At 44.7% G+C, this 21,142-nt stretch overlaps 1 protein-coding gene across 5 annotated transcripts in view; it reads left to right on the top strand.

The window, feature by feature from the left end:
* The window catches only part of LOC310859259 (multidrug resistance-associated protein 1-like), an 85,803-nt gene that overhangs the window by 37,343 nt on the left and 27,318 nt on the right, over positions 1 to 21,142 (top strand). For all 5 annotated transcript variants that reach the window (XM_083765669.1, XM_083765673.1, XM_083765670.1 and 2 more), the window contains 10 exons: positions 20 to 112; positions 2,008 to 2,211; positions 4,171 to 4,317; positions 5,948 to 6,035; positions 12,966 to 13,035; positions 13,435 to 13,561; positions 13,807 to 13,983; positions 15,387 to 15,554; positions 20,109 to 20,298; positions 20,921 to 21,005. In XM_083765669.1, coding sequence (XP_083621795.1) covers positions 20 to 112; positions 2,008 to 2,211; positions 4,171 to 4,317; positions 5,948 to 6,035; positions 12,966 to 13,035; positions 13,435 to 13,561; positions 13,807 to 13,983; positions 15,387 to 15,554; positions 20,109 to 20,298; positions 20,921 to 21,005 — 1,349 coding nt within the window. The remainder of the gene's footprint in view (positions 1 to 19; positions 113 to 2,007; positions 2,212 to 4,170; positions 4,318 to 5,947; positions 6,036 to 12,965; positions 13,036 to 13,434; positions 13,562 to 13,806; positions 13,984 to 15,386; positions 15,555 to 20,108; positions 20,299 to 20,920; positions 21,006 to 21,142) is intronic.

Raw genomic sequence — 21,142 nt, 5'->3', positions numbered from 1 at the left:
CTGATTGCTCTGTCCTCAGCACCTGGGCCCGGCCGCGCTGGCAGGCATCGCCACCGTCATCCTCATCTTCCCTCTGAACGGATTCATCGCAAAGAAAAGGAGCAAGCTACAGGTAGGTGTAATATAATGACCACATTCACTCTGTTTTTTATTTTATAACCCATTTAGACCCGACAAATGTCTTCTAAATCCTGACAGTTTTCTGAAGAACCCTCATGTTTCTAATGTCAGTCGTTCTCAAACATTATCATGTCAAAGAGCCCCAGAAATATTATGTAATCGGCCGCCGACCCCCATCTGAAAATATATTGTTTCAGGGACCCCCCCCCCCCCCCAGAAGTAAAGAGTTGAGTTAAAAACGCTCTGAAATAATATATATTCAAAGATTTGCTCTACATTTTCACGATTTTTTAAAAATATCAGAATTGGATGGATGGATGGATGGATGGATGGGTGGGTGGATGGATGGGTGGGTGGATGGATGGGTGGGTGGATGGGTGGGTGGATGGATGGGTGGGTGGGTGGATGGATGGATGGGTGGGTGGGTGGATGGATGGGTGGGTGGGTGGATGGGTGGGTGGATGGGTGGGTGGGTGGATGGATGGGTGGGTGGATGGGTGGGTGGATGGATGGGTGGGTGGATGGATGGATGGGTGGGTGGGTGGGTGGATGGATGGATGGGTGGGTGGGTGGGTGGGTGGGTGGATGGATGGATGGATGGGTGGGTGGATGGATGGATGGATGGCACACTCTCAATTATCCTTTTGATGTTTCGCTCCATATAATGTTTTTCTTGAAAACAATGTCAGGAAACAGTGGGCAGCACGGGGAACATAATTTCTCATTTTGTTGGGAAAACAACAGTGTTTTTATTGTATTCCATTTTTAATGGAACTTCCAGTCAGGAACGCAGCGACCACCACATTCCATCCTGAGCCTTTTGTTTCCTTTGTCGTAAAAAGAACTGCTAAGTGCTCCCAGCGCTGGAAGAGCACTACGTTCTAATTGAATTAACAAAGTCATCTTTGTATTGCGTTCAATAACACGTTATGGTAGCCACGCCCATGTTTACAAAATACACGTCTTAAGTAAACTATGAGAGTGTACAAATACTAAAACTCTCAGAGTTACAGACCCATAAGGGTCCATTTGGTTCCAAACTATCATTTAGCTGGGTGGGACCCCCCCCTGGAACTCCTTTCAAGGACCCCTTGACCCCACTTTGGGAAACCACTAATCTTAGAGCTTCTATCTGGGGCAGTGTCTCCGTTACTCTATGAATAACGGAGACCCATTCTGAACGGGAACCCATTTTGGTGTTAGCATCATGTCGTGCTTTAGCTATTGAAAAATAGCAGATCTACAAGCTCATAGCGCGCCACCGAGTGGCGCGCTACGAGCTTGTAGGTCTGCTATTTAAAAAAAATCAAAGACATTTTTAGAATCTGATCTCAGGTCAGAATGGCTTCATGAACATTGTGTGTTTGATGTTCTGGTCAAACAGGAGGTCCAGATGAAGTTCATGGACGGTTTGAACATTGTGTGTTTGATGTTCTGGTCCAAACAGGAGGTCCAGATGAAGTTCATGGACGGTTTGAACATTGTGTGTTTGATGTTCTGGTCCAAACAGGAGGTCCAGATGAAGTTCATGGACGGTTTGAACATTGTGTGTTTGATGTTCTGGTCCAAACAGGAGGTCCAGATTAAGTTCATGGACGGTTTGAACATTGTGTGTTTGATGTTCTGGTCAAACAGGAGGTCCAGATGAAGTTCATGGACGGTTTGAACATTGTGTGTTTGATGTTCTGGTCCAAACAGGAGGTCCAGATGAAGTTCATGGACGGTTTGAACATTGTGTGTTTGATGTTCTGGTCCAAACAGGAGGTCCAGATGAAGTTCATGGACGGTTTGAACATTGTGTGTTTGATGTTCTGGTCCAAACAGGAGGTCCAGATGAAGTTCATGGACGGTTTGAACATTGTGTGTTTGATGTTCTGGTCCAAACAGGAGGTCCAGATGAAGTTCATGGACGGGCGCATCAAGCTGATGAACGAGATCCTCAGCGGCATCAAGATCCTGAAGTTCTACGCGTGGGAGAAGGCCTTCCTGGAGCAGGTCCTGGGCTACCGGGAGAAGGAGCTGAAGGCCCTGAAGAGGTCTCAGATCCTCTACTCCATCTCCATCGCCTCCTTCAACTCCTCCTCCTTCCTGGTGAGTTATAGGCCCCCCGTTTAACCCATTCTGACCTGAGATCAGATTCATACCAGGTTTCCACTGGACACACACTGGGTCTGATTAATGGCATTTCTACCTCTGGGACCCCCCATTTTTATTGTAAAAATCAATGTCAATTTAACCCTGAGAGTGTACAAATGGAACCAAATGGACCTGTTTAACAGTTTGACTGTTTTACACGCTTAACCCGCATTTTAATCAACCCCCCTTCACTGCCGAGATTGTTGTATTACCTTTAGAGCATACGCTGAATTATTTGGGCTTTTAATCCGCGAAAATCCAACGAAAAAAGCTCCCTCGGTTTGTTGTGATCCGAGCGTATCATCCACCATCTTGGTGCACCCGGAAGACGCACACAAGACTCGTCTCAATGAGGCGTTGCACCCCATGCATTTCCATTGGCCTCAATTTCCCAGAAGCCCTAGCAGCCCACAGCATGTGACGATTTCCGGTTTCGCCATCAAAGCGAATGCATCCAGTCTCTATCTCCGCGACGAAGACGGATTTTCTTTTTAATTATTACAATACAGCGGATTAAACACATAAAACAAAAGGCGGGTATGTCGTATATCGCAGCGACAGTAACCTGGATTAAACCATTACCGGCACGGAAACTGTTTTAAGGTCCATTCTACCACAGGTCGTTTCCAGGAAGCAATCTGATTGGTTGAAACAGCCTTCTAGCCGTGGGTTAAACCAGCACCGTTCACCACCTAATCAGAATCAAAGAATTCAGCATGCTTGGTTCTCCCAGAGCGCTAGCAAACTCGGTGGCTAGGCTATAGCTAGTTTCTTGGGACATTTGTGGTCGTAGTGACTACATCTGTCATTAAAAATCTATATTCTTTCAGCGATTTTCTTAGTTTTAAGGGTAACTGTGGTAGAATTGCAATATTACACTCGAGGGTGATCACTTCAGTGATCCCTGTCGTGGCAATTTTGGTGTTAGCATCATGCTATGCTTTAGCTATTGTTGCCATGTTGGGCGTCTACGTGATGTGACGAGTGGATGCATTCTATCCTTCCTCAGATTGCCTTCGCCATGTTGGGCGTCTACGTTGATTCTGAACGGAATTTTAATTCACACATTAATCATGTTACCAAGATTGCCTTTTTTCACCTTAGAAATATTGCACGAATCAGAGCCTATTTGTCCATGGACGATGCAAAAACGCTAATCCACGCCTTTGTTTTTTCTCGGCTTGATTACTGCAATGCACTCTTTTCAGGACTGCCTAAGAAAACGACTGACAGATTACAACTTGTCCAAAATGCAGTGTTTTAGAGTTTTAACTAGAACTAAGATGAGAGAACATATTACTCCAGTTTTGGCATCACTGCACTGGCTTCCGGTTGTTTTTAGGATTGATTTTAAAATTATTTTACTTGTCTATAAAGCTCTCAATGGTCTCGCACCTCCGTACCTCCGTGACTGCCTACCTAGATATGTCCCTAACCGCCCCCTCAGGTCCTCCAATGCTGGCCTACTTGAAGTGCCTAAAAGAATGTGCACAAAAAAATATGGTGAGGCAGCTTTTTGCTTCTACGGCCCAACAGCCTGGAATAAACTCCCATTCGAGCTCAGACACGCACCCTCTGTAGACATTTTTAAATCTCAACTCAAGACTCACCTCTTCACTCTTGCTTTTAGTTGAGTTTTACTATGCACGTTCCTACCCTGCCCTGACTGATTTGCTGCATGTGGTGTTTTTATTTGTTTTTATTTATTTTATGTTCTTATATTCAATTTTGTTCTTTGCCATTGTTCTATCATTTTAACTACTTGTGTTTTATTGTATTATATTTTTGTGTCCTGCCCTGTGAAGCACTTTGAGCTGCATTTATGTATGAAAGGTGCTATACAAATAAAGTTTATTATTATTATTATTATTATTACGTGATGTGACGAGTGAATGTCATTCTATCCTTCCTCAGATCGCCTTCGCCATGTTCGGCGTCTACGTGATGAGCGACGCCAGGAACGTCCTGGACGCCCAGAAGGTGTTCGTCTCCATGGCGCTGATCAACATCCTGAAGACTCCTCTCAGTCAGCTTCCCTTCGCCATGAGCACCACCATGCAGGTAATACACAGGCCTATACACCAGGGGGTGCTATAGAGAGCACCACCATGCAGGTAATACACAGGCCTATACACCAGGGGGTGCTATAGAGCACCACCATGTGCCAGGTATACGGCACGACTCACAAGAGCTTTACTTTTAGTCACATTTAAAAAATATTAGGGGTGCACGGTTATGAAATTATGACCACAATGGAAACAAGTCTATAGCCCCTATAGAGCGTCGCAGTCCCTCCCCCTTTCAGAACAACGGCCCAGGAAATGAAAACCCAATGCATTTTGTCCCATTAGGCATTTCTTATTTAATTTATTTAAAGACATTTTAAGCGTCGTACGAAGCCAACTCTTGTCGTGACAAATCATGACAACACACACAATATTTCGGGCCAAACATATAATTACAAAGAAGAAAAACAACAAAAAAAAGTGTTGTAACCTGCCGTTTTTTCTACTTTCTAATTCTTTGTTTGGCCCGAAACGTTGTGTGTGTTGTCATGATTTGCCACGACAAGAGTTGGCTTCGTACGACGCTTAAAAGGTCTTTAAATAAATTAAATAAGAAATGCCTAATGGGACAAATGCATTGGGTTTTCATTTCCTGGGCCACTCGTTGTTCTGAAAGGGGGAGGGACTGCGACGCTCTATAGGGGCTTATTGGCCCAAAGCCTGTTGACCCATTTTGGGGCGGGACCCCCTTTTGGTGTTAGCATCATGCTATGCTTTAGCTATTGAAAAATAGCAGACCTACAAGCTCGTAGCGCGCCACTCGGTGGCGCGCTACGAGCTTGTAGGTCTGCTATTTTTTTGAAGAATCGAAGAACGACCGACATAGAAACATAGCTTTTTCAGGAAACTGTCAGGATGTAGAAGGGTTAGTATTCAATCAATCAATAAATATATATACTCTTTTCCAAGTGTCTGTTTTCACAACTGTGAATGACTGAATGAGACGAGTACACACATTAAAATGTAGATTTAATTTATGTTTTGCAGGTTGAACACAGATTAAATAATCTGTATTATTTTTTAGACCGTTCCCGATACAGATATGGCATCTTTATGGCCGAATAAAAACGATATGCGGTAATCAGTGTTGTTTTTGGCAGCAAATTTCTATTTTAGTTTAGTCATAGTCTTTGGACTGAAACTTCATTTAGTTTTAGTCACATGTTAGTCACCTGTTATGTCTTAGTGTTAGTCTAGTTTTAGTCGACTAAATGTCATAAGATTTTAGTCGACTAAATCTACAGTTGATTTAGTCGACTAAAATGTATTTCGGCGGGCCTTGATGCCGTCGTAATGAGTGTTTTTACACTTGCTGAAAATAGCAGATCTACAAGCTCACAACGCGTCGCACTGCGACGCGTTGTGAGCTTGCAACCAAGTGTAAAATGACTTATACTGGATCTGTTGTCCACTAGTCCCTTCCATTTAAGTCTAGTTTTTATTTGTCGACAGAATTGTCAGTATATTTAGTCTTAGTTTTAGTCATCGTAGCTTATTTGTTTTTGTCAGTGAAAAAAGGTAGTCGACGAACATTTTTCGTCTTAGTTTTAGTCGACGAAAACAACACTGACGGTAATGTATGTATGAGATTACTTACAGTTCCCTGTGTGTGTGTGTTTTTATAGGCTCTGGTGTCACTGAAACGTCTGGGGAAATATCTGTGTTCAGAGGAACTGAAGGCGGATAATGTCAACAAGGCTCCGTTAAGTTCTGGTAAGAGTTTTACTACCGAAGGAACCGGCTCTGTTGGGTTTAAAACCCATTCAGGGTGAAGGAACCGGCTCTGTTGGGTTTAAAACCCATTCAGGGTGAAGGAACCGGCTCTGTTGGGTTTAAAACCCATTCAGGGTGAAGGAACCGGCTCTGTTGGGTTTAAAACCCATTCAGGGCGGTGAAGGAACCTGCTCTGTTGGGTTTAAAACCCATTCAGGGTGAAGGAACCGGCTCTGTTGGGTTTAAAACCCATTCAGGGCGGTGAAGGAACCGGCTCTGTTGGGTTTAAAACCCATTCAGGGTGAAGGAACCGGCTCTGTTGGGTTTAAAACCCATTCAGGGCGGTGAAGGAACCGGCTCTGTTGGGTTTAAAACCCATTCAGGGTGAAGGAACCGGCTCTGTTGGGTTTAAAACCCATTCAGGGTGAAGGAACCGGCTCTGTTGGGTTTAAAACCCATTCAGGGCGGTGAAGGAACCGGCTCTGTTGGGTTTAAAACCCATTCAGGGTGAAGGAACCAGCTCTGTTGGGTTTAAAACCCATTCAGGGTGAAGGAACCGGCTCTGTTGGGTTTAAAACCCATTCAGGGTGAAGGAACCGGCTCTGTTGGGTTTAAAACCCATTCAGGGTGAAGGAACCGGCTCTGTTGGGTTTAAAACCCATTCAGGGCGGTGAAGGAACCTGCTCTGTTGGGTTTAAAACCCATTCAGGGTGAAGGAACCGGCTCTGTTGGGTTTAAAACCCATTCAGGGCGGTGAAGGAACCGGCTCTGTTGGGTTTAAAACCCATTCAGGGTGAAGGAACCGGCTCTGTTGGGTTTAAAACCCATTCAGGGCGGTGAAGGAACCGGCTCTGTTGGGTTTAAAACCCATTCAGGGTGAAGGAACCGGCTCTGTTGGGTTTAAAACCCATTCAGGGTGAAGGAACCGGCTCTGTTGGGTTTAAAACCCATTCAGGGCGGTGAAGGAACCGGCTCTGTTGGGTTTAAAACCCATTCAGGGTGAAGGAACCAGCTCTGTTGGGTTTAAAACCCATTCAGGGTGAAGGAACCGGCTCTGTTGGGTTTAAAACCCATTCAGGGTGAAGGAACCGGCTCTGTTGGGTTTAAAACCCATTCAGGGTGAAGGAACCGGCTCTGTTGGGTTTAAAACTCATTCAGGGTGAAGGAACCGGCTCTGTTGGGTTTAAAACCCATTCAGGGCGGTGAAGGAACCGGCTCTGTTGGGTTTAAAACCCATTCAGGGTGAAGGAACCGGCTCTGTTGGGTTTAAAACCTATTCAGGGCGGTGAAGGAACCGGCTCTGTTGGGTTTAAAACCCATTCAGGGTGAAGGAACCGGCTCTGTTGGGTTTAAAACCCATTCAGGGTGAAGGAACCGGCTCTGTTGGGTTTAAAACCCATTCAGGGCGGTGAAGGAACCGGCTCTGTTGGGTTTAAAACCCATTCAGGGTGAAGGAACCGGCTCTGTTGGGTTTAAAACCCATTCAGGGTGAAGGAACCGGCTCTGTTGGGTTTAAAACCCATTCAGGGTGAAGGAACCGGCTCTGTTGGGTTTAAAACCCATTCAGGGTGAAGGAACCGGCTCTGTTGGGTTTAAAACCCATTCAGGGTGAAGGAACCGGCTCTGTTGGGTTTAAAACCCATTCAGGGTGAAGGAACCGGCTCTGTTGGGTTTAAAACCCATTCAGGGCGGTGAAGGAACCGGCTCTGTTGGGTTTAAAACCCATTCAGGGCGGTGAAGGAACCTGCTCTGTTGGGTTTAAAACCCATTCAGGGCGGTGAAGGAACCGGCTCTGTTGGGTTTAAAACCCATTCAGGGTGAAGGAACCGGCTCTGTTGGGTTTAAAACCCATTCAGGGCGGGAACCCCTTTTGATGTTTTAAGGATTATGTTAAAGCAGCTCTACAAGCTCGTAGCGGAGCTTGTAGATCTGCTATTCTTTTTTGAAAAATCCTGAAAATGTGGCTCAAATCTTTGAATAAATATTCTTTCAGAGCGAACGTTTTTTAACTCAAATCTTTGCTTCTGGGGGGAGGGGGGGGGGGGTCCCTGGCTGGAATAACATATTTTCAGATGGGGGTCGGCGGCCGATTACATATACTGTAGGTTTTGGGGGTCCTTGACATGAAATAGTTTGAGCACGGCCGGCCCGTACGTGACACATGAGAACCACTGACATAGAAACGTAGGTTTTTCAGAAAACCGTTAGGATTTATAAGATATTTGTGTAGAATCTGTTTGCATAGGTCTAAAAGGATTATAAAGTAAAATGCTTCCTAAAAGTGTCTCGGTTGGAGACTATGGGCTGTATTTTGCGTGTCTTAAGTACCAGGTCTTATTACCTAACTTGAGTAAACTAAAGACCTGGAGGCGTGATCAATGCCATTTGGCTATTCTGAGTGGCCAAAGAGCATTGATCACGCCTCCAGGTCTTTAGTTTACTCAAGTTAGGTAATAAGACCTGGTACTTAAGACATGCAAAATACAGCCCTATGGGCTTTAACCCATTCTGAACGGGAACCCATTTTGGTGTCAGCATCATGCTATGCTTTAGCTATTGAAAAATAGCAGATCTACAAGCTCGTAGGTCTGCTATTTTTTGAAAACTCGAAGAACGAATGACATTTTTAGAATCTGATCTCAGGTCAGAATGGGTTAATCAGACCAGTGTGTGTCCCAGTGGAAACCTCGTATGAATCTGATCTCAGGTCAGAATGGGTTAAGAGACAGGGGGGCCTTGAGGAGACATCACTGAACTGTTTACACGTATGTTAGAGACAGGGGGGCCTTGAGGAGACATCACTGAACTGTTTACATGTATGTTAGAGACAGGGGGGGCCTTGAGGAGACATCACTGAACTGTTTACATGTATCTGTAGAGACAGGGGGGCCTTGAGGAGACATCACTGAACTGTTTACATGTATCTGTAGAGACAGGGGGGCCTTGAGGAGACATCACTGAACTGTTTACACGTATGTTAGAGACAGGGGGGCCTTGAGGAGACATCACTGAACTGTTTACATGTATCTGTAGAGACAGGGGGGGCCTTGAGGAGACATCACTGAACTGTTTACACGTATCTGTAGAGACAGGGGGGGCCTTGAGGAGACATCACTGAACTGTTTACATGTATCTGTAGAGACAGGGGGGCCTTGAGGAGACATCACTGAACTGTTTACACGTATCTGTAGAGACAGGGGGGCCTTGAGGAGACATCACTGAACTGTTTACATGTATCTGTAGAGACAGGGGGGCCTTGAGGAGACATCACTGAACTGTTTACATGTATCTGTAGAGACAGGGGGGCCTTGAGGAGACATCACTGAACTGTTTACATGTATCTGTAGAGACAGGGGGGCCTTGAGGAGACATCACTGAACTGTTTACACGTATGTTAGAGACAGGGGGGCCTTGAGGAGACATCACTGAACTGTTTACATGTATCTGTAGAGACAGGGGGGCCTTGAGGAGACATCACTGAACTGTTTACACATATGTTAGAGACAGAGGGGCCTTGAGGAGACATCACTGAACTGTTTACATGTATCTGTAGAGACAGGGGGGTCTTGAGGAGACATCACTGAACTGTTTACACGTATGTTAGAGACAGAGGGGCCTTGAGGAGACATCACTGAACTGTTTACACGTATCTGTAGAGACAGGGGGGCCTTGAGGAGACATCACTGAACTGTTTACATGTATCTGTAGAGACAGGGGGGCCTTGAGGAGACATCACTGAACTGTTTACACGTATCTAGAGACAGGGGGGTCTTGAGGAGACATCACTGAACTGTTTACACGTATGTTAGAGACAGGGGGGCTTTGATGAGACATCACTGAACTGTTTACATGTATCTGTAGAGACAGGGGGGCCTTGAGGAGACATCACTGAACTGTTTACATGTATCTGTAGAGACAGGGGGGCCTTGAGGAGACATCACTGAACTGTTTACACGTATGTTGGGGAATCCTATGAGGGGTTCCCGTTCATCGTCACTTCCTGGTTCCCTCCTCCCCCCTCCGACCGAGCGGCGGGTAGACAGGGTAATTATAGGATGTTCAGCATAACAGCGGTTTGGATATAAATCACAGACACAAAGTCAGACGTATGATTCAAAGGTCCTCCTCTCTCTGGTGCTATTTACACGAGGATGGTGTTCATAAAAAACGGCAAAATAAAGTATCGTTTGCTGCTGTCATTTAGACAAGAACCGTGTTCACAGGAGGTGAAAACGCAACGAAGTGAAACCACCTCCCAGAGTGGAAATCTTTTAGATCGCCGTTTCCTTTGGTCTCCATATAAACAGGCAAAACGGTGGATCCGCAAAACTTGTGACATCATGGCTTACGTCAGCTCTGGTCGGCTCGCCCCGTGTCCTACGTTTTTACATGGTGTCATAGGCATGCGTCAGTTGCTAGGGGAAACGAACAACAACAACCATGTCGGATAGTCCGGTTTGCTGGAGGTGTGATGAGGACGCGACGTTTGTTTACTTTCTGTGTAGAAGAAGAACGGAAGTAGTTCTACGCATGCGTGACTTATGTCTATGGTTTATATAAGCGCTGCGTCACACGGACCCCACAAGGACACGCGCCACCTAGCGACCTGGCATATATATGCATGCACTTTGTAGCGTGTTCATTCAAGTGTGCGTTCTCATGTAAATGGTCCAAAAAAATGAGAACGCAACGGGACTTTGACGTGTTATATGGAGATGGTCGCCGTCTAAAAGAGGCCTCTGTCTCTGTCTGTATCTGTCGACACGTCCTAATTAACCCATTCTGGGCGGGAACCCCCTTTTGTTATATGCTTTAGCTTTATTGAAAAATAGCAGATCTACAAGCTCATATATAGCGTGGCACCGAGTGAGAAAAATCTTTCAGAGCGAACGTTTTGAACTCAAATCTTTGCTACTGTGGGGGTCCCTAGAACAACATGTTTTCAGATGTGGGTTTGGAGGCCGATTATTACAGAACAACTGACAGAAACATGGGTTTTTTAACCCTGTGAGAACAACTGACAGAAACATGAGTTTTTTTCTGAAAACTGTCAGGATTTAGAAGACATTTTTGTAGAATCGTCCTCAGGTCTAAATGGCCTAACCCATTCCTCCATTCTGACCTGAGATCAGATTCATACGAGGTTTCCACTGGACACACACTGGTCTGATGAACCCATTCTGACCTGAGATCAGATTCTAAAAAAATGTTCTTCGATTTAAAAATAATAGCAGACCTACAAGCTCGTAGCGCGCCACTCGGTGGCGCGCTATGAGCTTGTAGATCTGCTGTTTTTCAATAGCTAAAGCATGACATGATGCTGACACCAAAATGGGTTCCCGTTCAGAATGGGCTAAGAGACGCGTGGAACCTATAATGTAATTATACTCAAACCTCTGTCATTGGAGCCTAATGCAATCACCTCTGATTACGCATGGGGGGGAAGTCTGTGTGTGTTAGTATACATTATTATAATTAAACTTCGTATTTGGTATCATGGTTTTTTCCCGTTCCTCCTGTACATGTTTGCTGTGTGTGTGTGTGTGTGTGTGTGTGTGTGTGTGTGTGTGTGTGTGTGTGCGTGTGTGTGTGCGCGTGTGTGTGTGCGTGCGTGTGGGTGCGCGTGTGTGCGTGCGTGTGCGAGGAATTGCTATTTATTTACCATGAATTGTAACGTTTTGCATTCTTCTTATTTATTGGTCTCTCTCATGTGATGTTTTTTTACTTTCGTATATTTTTCTACTGTCTGAATATGTGACGTGAATATGTGTCTGTTTGCATGTCTGTTTTTAGATCTGAATATGTGACGTGAATATGTGTCTGTTTGCATGTCTGTTTTTAGATCTGACTATGTGACGTGAATATGTGTCTGTGTGCATGTCTGTTTTTAGATCTGAATATGTGACGTGAATATGTGTCTGTGTGCATGTCTGTTTTTAGATCTGACTATGTGACGTGAATATGTGTCTGTGTGCATGTCTGTTTTTAGATCTGACTATGTGATGTGAATATGTGTCTGTTTGCATGTCTGTTTTTAGATCTGACTATGTGATGTGAATATGTGTCTGTTTGCATGTCTGTTTTTAGATCTGACTATGTGATGTGAATATGTGTCTGTTTGCATGTCTGTTTTTAGATCTGACTATGTGACGTGAATATGTGTCTGTGTGCATGTCTGTTTTTAGATCTGACTATGTGACGTGAATATGTGTCTGTGTGCATGTCTGTTTTTAGATCTGACTATGTGATGTGAATATGTGTCTGTTTGCATGTCTGTTTTTAGAGCACGGAAAACTAATTCCAATCAACTCTGTTGACACCAGTGTTGTTTTTGGCAGCAAATTTTGATTTTAGTTTTAGTCGTAGTCTTTTGAATAGTTTTCATTTAGTTTTAGTCACATTTTAGTCACCTGGAATGTGTTAGTGTTAGTCTAGTTTTAGTCGACGAAATGTCATGAGATTTTAGTCGACTAAATCTACAGTTGATTTAGTCGACTAAAATGTATTTTGGTGGGCATTGATGCCGTCGTAAGGACTGTTTTTACACTTGCTGAAAATAGCTGATCTACAAGCTCACAACGCGTCGCACTGCGACGCGTTGTGAGCTTGTAGATCAGCTATTTTCTGCATGCAACCACATGTAAAATGACTTCTACTGGATCTCTTGTCCACTAGTCCCTTCCTAACATTTTAGTCTAGTTTTTATTTGTTGACGAAATTGTCAGTATAATATTTAGTCATAGTTTTAGCTATAGCACGGTTTTCCTTTAGTTTCCATTTAGTTTTTCTTCAGTGGAAAAAGGTAGACGAACATTTTTCGTCTTAGTTTTAGTCGACGAAAACAACACTGGTTGACACGGCAATAAAGTCTATGGATCTTGAATCTTGTGCGTGTTGAATCAATCCGTCTGTTTCCTCCTGTTTCCTCAGACAGAGAAGACGTGATCATTGACGACTGCACATTCAGCTGGTCTACTGAAGGCCCCCCCTGTCTGAAACGGTAACCTAATATTTATACCGCCCTTGACGTTGTTTGCTATATGTGACCAGATTTGACTGAGAGACTGCCATCGTGCACATTCCAGCTTTTCACCAGAGGAGAAAAACGTTTTTTTCTTTTTTCAAAATGAGTTGATTCTTCACTCGTGTCGTTAACAGGATTAGTATGTCGTTAACATGTCGTTAACATGTCATTAACAGGATTAGTATGTCGTTAACATGTCGTTAACATGTCGTTAACAGGATTAGTATGTCGTTAACATGTCGTTAACAGGATTAGTATGTCGTTAACATGTCGTTAACATGTCGTTAACAGGATTAGTATGTCGTTAACATGTCGTTAACATGTCGTTAACAGGATTAGTATGTCGTTAACATGTCGTTAACATGTCGTTAACAGGATTAGTATGCGCGTGCCTCGGGGTTCCCTCGTGGCGGTGGTGGGACACGTGGGCAGCGGGAAGTCTTCTCTGCTGTCGGCCATGTTGGGAGAGACGGAGAAGAGGAGCGGGAGCGTCACCGTTAAGGTACGTTTGTTGTATTTAAAACCGGTTAGAACCGGAGGACGGATTCTACAAAATGTCTGTTTGAAGATGACAGTTTTCTGAAAAAGCTGTGTTTCTATGTCAGTCGTTCTTCGATAAAAAAAAAATAGCAGACGTACAAGGTCTGGAGCTCTCTGGTGGAGCTGTTGCCCCCGCGACCTGACTACGGATAAGCGGTTGAAGATGGATGGATGAGGATAACTGTTTGTTTCTCTGGTCATTCTCAGGGCTCCGTGGCCTACGTGCCCCAGCAGGCCTGGATCCAGAACGCCACGGTCCAGGACAACGTGCTGTTCGGTCGGGAGAAGCAGAAGTCGTGGTACCAGCGGGTCCTGGAGGCCTGTGCTCTGCTGCCCGACCTGGACATCCTGCCAGCGGGGGACGCCACCGAGATCGGAGAGAAGGTTAGTATTATTTATTACTTTTGTTGTTTTTTCGCAGCACATCTTTGGGGCGGTGCAACCACTCCTATAGACAGCTATGTGTGTGGCTTTGTCCCTGGGTCCGTCCCTGTGTCCCTGTGTCTGTCCCTGTGTCTGTCCCTTTGTCCCTGTGTCCCTGGGTCCGTCCCTGTGTCTGTCCCTGGGTCTGTCCCTGTGTCCCTGGGTCTGTCCCTGGGTCTGTCCCTGTGTCCCTGGGTCTGTCCCTGGGTCCCTGTGTCCCTGTGTCCCTGGGTCCCTGTGTCCCTGGGTCCCTGGGTCTGTCCCTGGGTCCCTGGGTCTGTCCCTTTGTCCCTGTGTACTTGGGTCTGTCCCTGTGTCCCTGGGTCTCTGTGTCCCTGTGTCCCTGGGTCCCTGTGTCCCTGGGTCTGTCCCTGTGTCCCTGGGTCCCTGGGTCCCTGTGTCCCTGGGTCTGTCCCTGGGTCCCTGGGTCCGTCCCTGTTTCCCTGGCTGTTTCCGAGCACGAAAATAGCGTTATAGCGTGTGTTCACCACCAAGTGTCACTGTTGCACACCCTAACACACAGGCACAGACACACACAGGCCAGGGAGGATGGCTCGTTTACGCGGGGCACTGGGGAGCGGTCGCCTTGCGACAACGCAAAGCGTATTTACGTGAGCGCGGTCCCGTGAATTTGTTTTGCGCGCGTGCTCGTTTCCTGCACACACCCGCATTTACGCTTGCGTTGTCGCGCCCCTCTTGAGCAGACCTGGGAGGAGACCTGTGTTTAAATATATTTTTTTATCCCACGATTTTGTAACCCATTTTTCACCCCTGTGTCAATCATCTAATGTGATCCTGGGCTCTACACACCCTCCGCCAACCTGGGGAGAGCAACGGACTTGAACTCATGCTTCCTTCATGCCTGAGTGTCCAAGTCGCTCCTTTACACCTGACAGGGGGGAGTTTCCCTGGTTGGACGTAGCGCGTGGAAGGAACACGTTATTCCGACCAGTTCCTTTCCCCTCCATCAGGTGCCCTGGCTGGCCAGGGGGAGGCAGTATAGAGACCAGTTCCTTTCCCCTCCATCAGGCACCCCGGCTGGCCAGGGGGAGGCAGTATAGAGACCAGTTCCTTTCCCCTCCATCAGGCGCCCCGGCTGGCCAGGGGGAGGCAGTATAGAGACCAGTTCCTTTCCCCTCCATCAGGCGCCCCGGCTGGCCAGGGGGAGGCAGTATAGAGACCAGTTCCTTTCCCCTCCATCAGGCGCCCCGGCTGGCCAGGGGGAGGCAGTTTTTGAGACCAGGATTACTGCATGTTTTTGTGAGGGTACCTACCCTAGGGGGAGACCTGTGTTGATCCAGGCAACAACGCCTGCGTTCCTGGCTTCCCGTGTGAAAGGCCCTGAATGCTATATTTTCCCCCAGGGCCTCAACCTGTCCGGGGGCCAGAAGCAGAGGGTGAGTCTGGCCCGGGCGGTCTACAGGAAGGCCGACCTCTACCTGCTGGACGACCCTCTGTCTGCCGTGGACGCTCACGTGGGTCAGCACATCTTCGACAAGGTCATCGGACCCAAAGGAGTTCTGAGAGACAAGGTGAGTTCTGAGAGACAAGGTCATCGGACCCAAAGGAGTTCTGAGAGACAAGGTGAGTTCTGAGAGACAAGGTCATCGGACCCAAAGGAGTTCTGAGAGACAAGGTGACACCGTCCGTCCTGATTATCTCTGCGGTCCGTTACAGCCTAAAGCGATAGGCCGTCTTCAAGAACCGTTCTCAAGAGTACTTTCTGTTAGAAATTCCTGATATTAATTCATTTTGGGGCGGGAGAACCCCTTTTGGTGTTAGCACTATGTGATGCTTTAGCTATTGAAAAATAGCAGATCTACAAGCTCGTAGCGCGCCACTCGGTGGCGCGCTACGAGCTTGTAGGTCTGCTATTTTTGAAAAATCTAAGAACGACTGACATAGAAACATGGCTTTTTCAGAAAACTGTCAGGATGTAGAAGACATTTGTGACCAGATTTGACTGAGAGACTGCCATCGCGCACATTCCAGCTTTTCACCAGAGGAGAAAAACTTTTCTCTTTTTTCAAAATGAGTTAATAGCACTCTTCACATACTAGAGCATGTCTGAAATAAGTGTCAAAGCTGAAATTGACATGTAAATATGAAATAAATGCTTAAAGGGTAAGACCACTTTTTTGGAGGTTTGGGTTGTTTTCTTACCTTATTATGGTCAAACTAGTCCAGTCCAGGAGTTATTTCGCTCCATTGTGCAGTTTTATAGAAAATAACTTGAGCCCATTGACTTCCATTGTAGCGGGGAAACAGCTCTCAAAGTCACTCTTTTAGCACATGAACGAACGCAACAAAAACTGATTCTGACAGCTTATGACATCAGGAAAACTCATGCGGTTTTATTTCCGTGTTTTAACGTATATTTATAAAGGTACTATTTTGTTTGGAGAGACACTGAAGCTGCAATGCGGTCTTCCGTTTCCGGTTTCATTTGTAAACAAGGAAGCACGCTGGCTGCCTGTGTTGTACGCTGAGAGCACCCAATCCATCTGCAGTCGAGCAGTACCCGACACAGACACCCACGGCAAGCAGTCATAAGTTTGTAGGCTTTCGATACTTTTAGAACGGAGGATGAAGTGCACTGTTCCAGATTGTTGCAGTTAGAGTTGGACCAATCGGATCGTAGTACCGCGTCACATGAAAACAGAAGTGATTCGGTTGGCGTAAGCATACCTACCAGATCTTCTTTCTACACAAATTAGTCAAAACAAGACAACGTTGACATTTTTTATTAAAAATAAAACCGCATGAGTTTTCCTGATGTCATAAGCTGTCAGAATCAGCTTTTGTTGCGTTCGTTCATGTCCTAAAATAGTGACTTTGAGAGCTGTTTCCCCGCTACCATGTAAGTCAATGGGCTCATTGGGCTGGTATTATTATAAAGTTATTTTCTATAAAACTGCACAATGGAGCGAATTAACTCCTGGACTGGACTAGTTTGACCATAATAAGGTAAGAAAACAACCCAAACCTCCAAAAAAGTGGTCTTACCCTGTAGCTAGGTGTAATGTTAGAGACCACAGAAGTGAACCTTTCAAGCCTGTTTTCTCAACTCGCTGTTTCTCTGCAAGACATTACTCTATAAGCCATATCTCCAAAACCTGGTGGGTCAAACTGAACAACCAATATGTCAATTTGAAGCTACGATTCCCTGCTTTGATATGAAATGAAAAAACTAAAATTCAAACAAATCCAATGGCAGTCTCCTAGTCAAATTTGGTCACATTTTTAGAATCTGATCTCAGGTCAGAATGGGTCAAAATGGGTTAATTAATTCTGAACTGGGTAAGATACTATGCCCCCCCCCAATCAGTCTTAAAACTGAATAACTTGATTTCACTCAATGATTTGACATAATATAGCTGTAGTTCAATCTGAATTGTTTATTATATTATATTTTTCTCTGTGTGTTCAAATGTTTGTTATGTACAGTGTGATCATTGTAAAAGAGAGAGCTGGTTCTCAATTGACTTAACCCTGAGTAATTGAAGGAGAAAGAAAATTGTGACAGCACATTTAGATTTTAGTTTTTAGTCATAGTCTCTTGAATAGTTTATTTAGCTTACATTTTAGTCACCCGGAATGTTTTGGTGTTTAGTCTAGTTCCAGTCGACTGAAATCGACTAAATCTACAGTTGATTTAATCAACTAAAATGTAATTTTGGCGGACCTTGATGCCGTCGAAAGACCTAATTCTAATGCACTTGCTGAAAATAGCAGATCTACAAGCTCCGGCAGCATTCAGGAGAATAGCTTTTTTCCCCCCCGAGGTCTCCTGAACTTGAACACAGTATTTTAGCGTTTGTATTGAACAAATTTGTTTTGGAAATCCATCCATGTCGTTTACACCTGCATCTCCACTATAGCTAAAGAGTGCTGGGGTTGCTCCCCCGAGAATAGCTGATCTACAAGCTCACAACGCGTCGCAGCGCGGCGCGTTGTGAGCTTGTATAGATCTGCTATTTTCGCCCCTGGGATGACCCCCTCGTGTGGGACGTTCTCCCAGACTTGTTCAGGTCAGCCGCAGACAGTCCAAACATGGCCGCGTTGCACCCAGACGTTTATTCAACCACAACCCCTGCAGACATAACAGACTCTGTTTATTTAAGTTATCATCATAATCGTGGGGAGAAGACTCTTTTTTTAGTTGTATTCTTCCAACCTCCTGATGTATGTCGTACCCTTTGTGGGCAGTGTTGTTTTCGCCAGCAAATTTTTAATTTCAGTTTTGGTCTCTTCTTGAATAGTTTTCATTTAGTTTTAGTCACATTTTAGTCACCTGGAATATGTTAGTGTTGGTCTAGTAGTTTTAGTCGACTAAATATCATACCATTTTAGTTGACTAAATCTGCAGTTGATTTAGTCGACTAAAATCGACCAAAATGTATTTTGGTGGGCCGCTCTTGATGACTGTATTAAAGGTATTATGACATGATTTATAACATAATTTTAACAACATTAAAAGTCTTGGCCATGGTACTTCAAACGTGTCTAAAAAGTTTGAACACTCAACTCCACTCCAGTATTTATTTTTTTCTCGTTTTTGTGTATGTCTAATCTTCATCCTGAAAAGCCATGGAAAAACACATTATTTTAGCCTGTAGATGTCGGTAATTCCCCCTTTCCTGTCAACCCAAGATGCGCTACTTTGACAACTTGGTAGGAAGTCATCGTCAAAAATAAAAGAGTCATCTAGGCCAGTTGGTATCCAGTGTAAGGACTTGTGTTGATTGACACAGCCAACAACAGAGCAGATTGATTTTTCTCTAGAAGCCATTATTAGTAAATATTACAAAGAAACAAAGTCACGATCACAATGAGGAAGCGGAGAAGAGAGGGTAGGCACTAGGCAGGGAGCAGAGGGGAGGGGGCGGAGCTTTAGCGGAGATCTACGTATATCTCTGCCGTCCAACCAGATGAGATATTTTTGCATAATTATTCACAGAAGTCCAGAAAGCAGAGAATACACTGAATGTTCAAACTTCGTTTTTTTTTGGTGACATTGATGTCAAGAAAAGCCAAAAAAGCCAAAAAATCTACAAAAATGTGTTTTAAATGTCACAATCCCTTTAACACTTGCTGAAAGTAGCAGATCTACAAGCTGACAATGCGTCGCAGCTGTGATGCGTTGTGAGCTTGCAGATCGGCTATTTGCAGCATGCAACCAAGTGTAAAATGACTTATACTGGATCTCTTGTCCACTAGTCCCTTCCTAACATTTTAGTCTAGTTTTTATTTGTTGACGAAATTGTCAGTATAATATTTAGTCATAGTTTTAGCTATAGCACGGTTTTCCTTTAGTTTCCATTTAGTTTTTCTTCAGTGGAAAAAGGTAGTCGACGAACATTTTTCGTCTTAGTTTTAGTCGACGAAAACAACACTGGTTGACACGGCAATAAAGTCTATGGATCTTGAATCTTGTGCGTGTTGAATCAATCCGTCTGTTTCCTCCTGTTTCCTCAGACAGAGAAGACGTGATCATTGACGACTGCACATTTATTTGTTGACAAAATTGTCAATATATTTAGTCTTCGTTTTAGTCATCATAGCACGGTTTTCATTTAGTTTACATTTAGTTTTCGTCAGTGAAAAAAGGTAGTCGTCGACAAACATTTTTCGTGTTTTGGTGTTAGCATTACGTTATGCTTTAGCTATTTAAAAATAGCAGATCTACAAGCTTGTAGGTCTGCTATTTTAGAAAAATCGAAGAACGACTGACTATAGAAACATAGCTTTTTCAGAAAACTGTCATTTTCAAACAGACATTTTTTAGAATCTGATCTCAGATTTCACTTAATTCAAATATCACTTATTTGTTTTGTTGTGATAATCCTCCCTACTATAGAGTGTGCTGACCATATAAGGAGTTCCTCCCTGTCCCCAGTTAACACCCTGGGGGGAAGGGGGTCAAAAAACCTTAGGTTTCGTTTTTGACTCTCTATCCTGATTGGACGAAAGGCTTTGGGGTCCCAGCCAAAAATGAAACCTAAAGGTTTTTTTGAGTGAAAATCACTGAATATACCTTTAATGTATTTGGTTCCCTTTGTGTCTCGTCGTTTGGACTCCTCCAGACTCGCATCCTGGTGACCCACGGGACCAGCTTCCTGCCGCAGGCGGACCTCATCGTGGTTCTGGCAGACGGCGTGATGACGGAGAGCGGGTCGTACGCGGAGCTGCTGGGCCGCCACGGAGCCTTCGCCGAGTTCATCCACACCTTCGCCAACGTGGAGCGCAAGGAGAGCGGCGGCGCCATCCAGAGAGGTGACGTTAAGCTATGTACCGTTGTCTACGTAGCAGTGTTGTTTTTGGCAGCAAATTTCAATTTTAGTTTAGTCATAGTCTTTGGACTGAAACTTCATTTAGTTTTAGTCACATTTTAGTCACCTGGAAATGTCTTGGTGTTAGTCTAGTTTTAGTCGACTAAATGTCATAAGATTTTAGTCGACTAAATCTACAGTTTATTTAGTCGACTAAAATGTATTATTTTGGTGGGCCTTGATGCCGTCTTAATGGGTGTTTTTACACTTGCTGAAAATAGCCGATCTACAAGCTCAATGTTCAATGTCAGTGGGTGCTCAACCTTTTCCATGTCAAGGACCCCCAGAATTCTCTGTATTTGGTCGCGGACCCCCCCATCTGAAAATATGTAGTTCCAGGGACCACCACCCCCCGAAGCAAAAGTTTGAGTTAAAAACTCAAAACAAATTTCAGTGCAAGCTGACAATAAAGTATTATCGTATCGTATTGTAAATAATTTTTCGCGACCCACAAATCGATCCCGATTCCCCGACCCAATGTTTGGGAACCAGTGGTTTTACATGACAGTGTTGCTCTGTTCATATAAAATGTTTAATCAACGCTAACCTGTCATTGTGTAACACAGCTGGTTCCAGGAGGTCCAACGCTCGCCTCAGCATGGTGGACTTCATGCCCTTCTCCAGAGACTTGTCACAGGAGCAGCTAATTGGGTAAGAACACCCACATGACCTGTCACAGGAGCAGCTGATTATTATTATTATTATTATTATTATTAGACAAATGTTTAGAGCTTAAAGGACCACTTCACCACTTTTCAACCTATCTTCATATAATAGGTCCTCACTAA

Source organism: Protomyctophum parallelum (assembly GCF_964188405.1).
Source record: "Protomyctophum parallelum genome assembly, chromosome: 5".
In the NCBI taxonomy this organism is placed as follows: domain Eukaryota; kingdom Metazoa; phylum Chordata; class Actinopteri; order Myctophiformes; family Myctophidae; genus Protomyctophum; species Protomyctophum parallelum.
The sequence above is the reverse complement of the archived record's forward strand: the minus strand, read 5'-3'. Positions and strand labels throughout refer to the sequence as shown.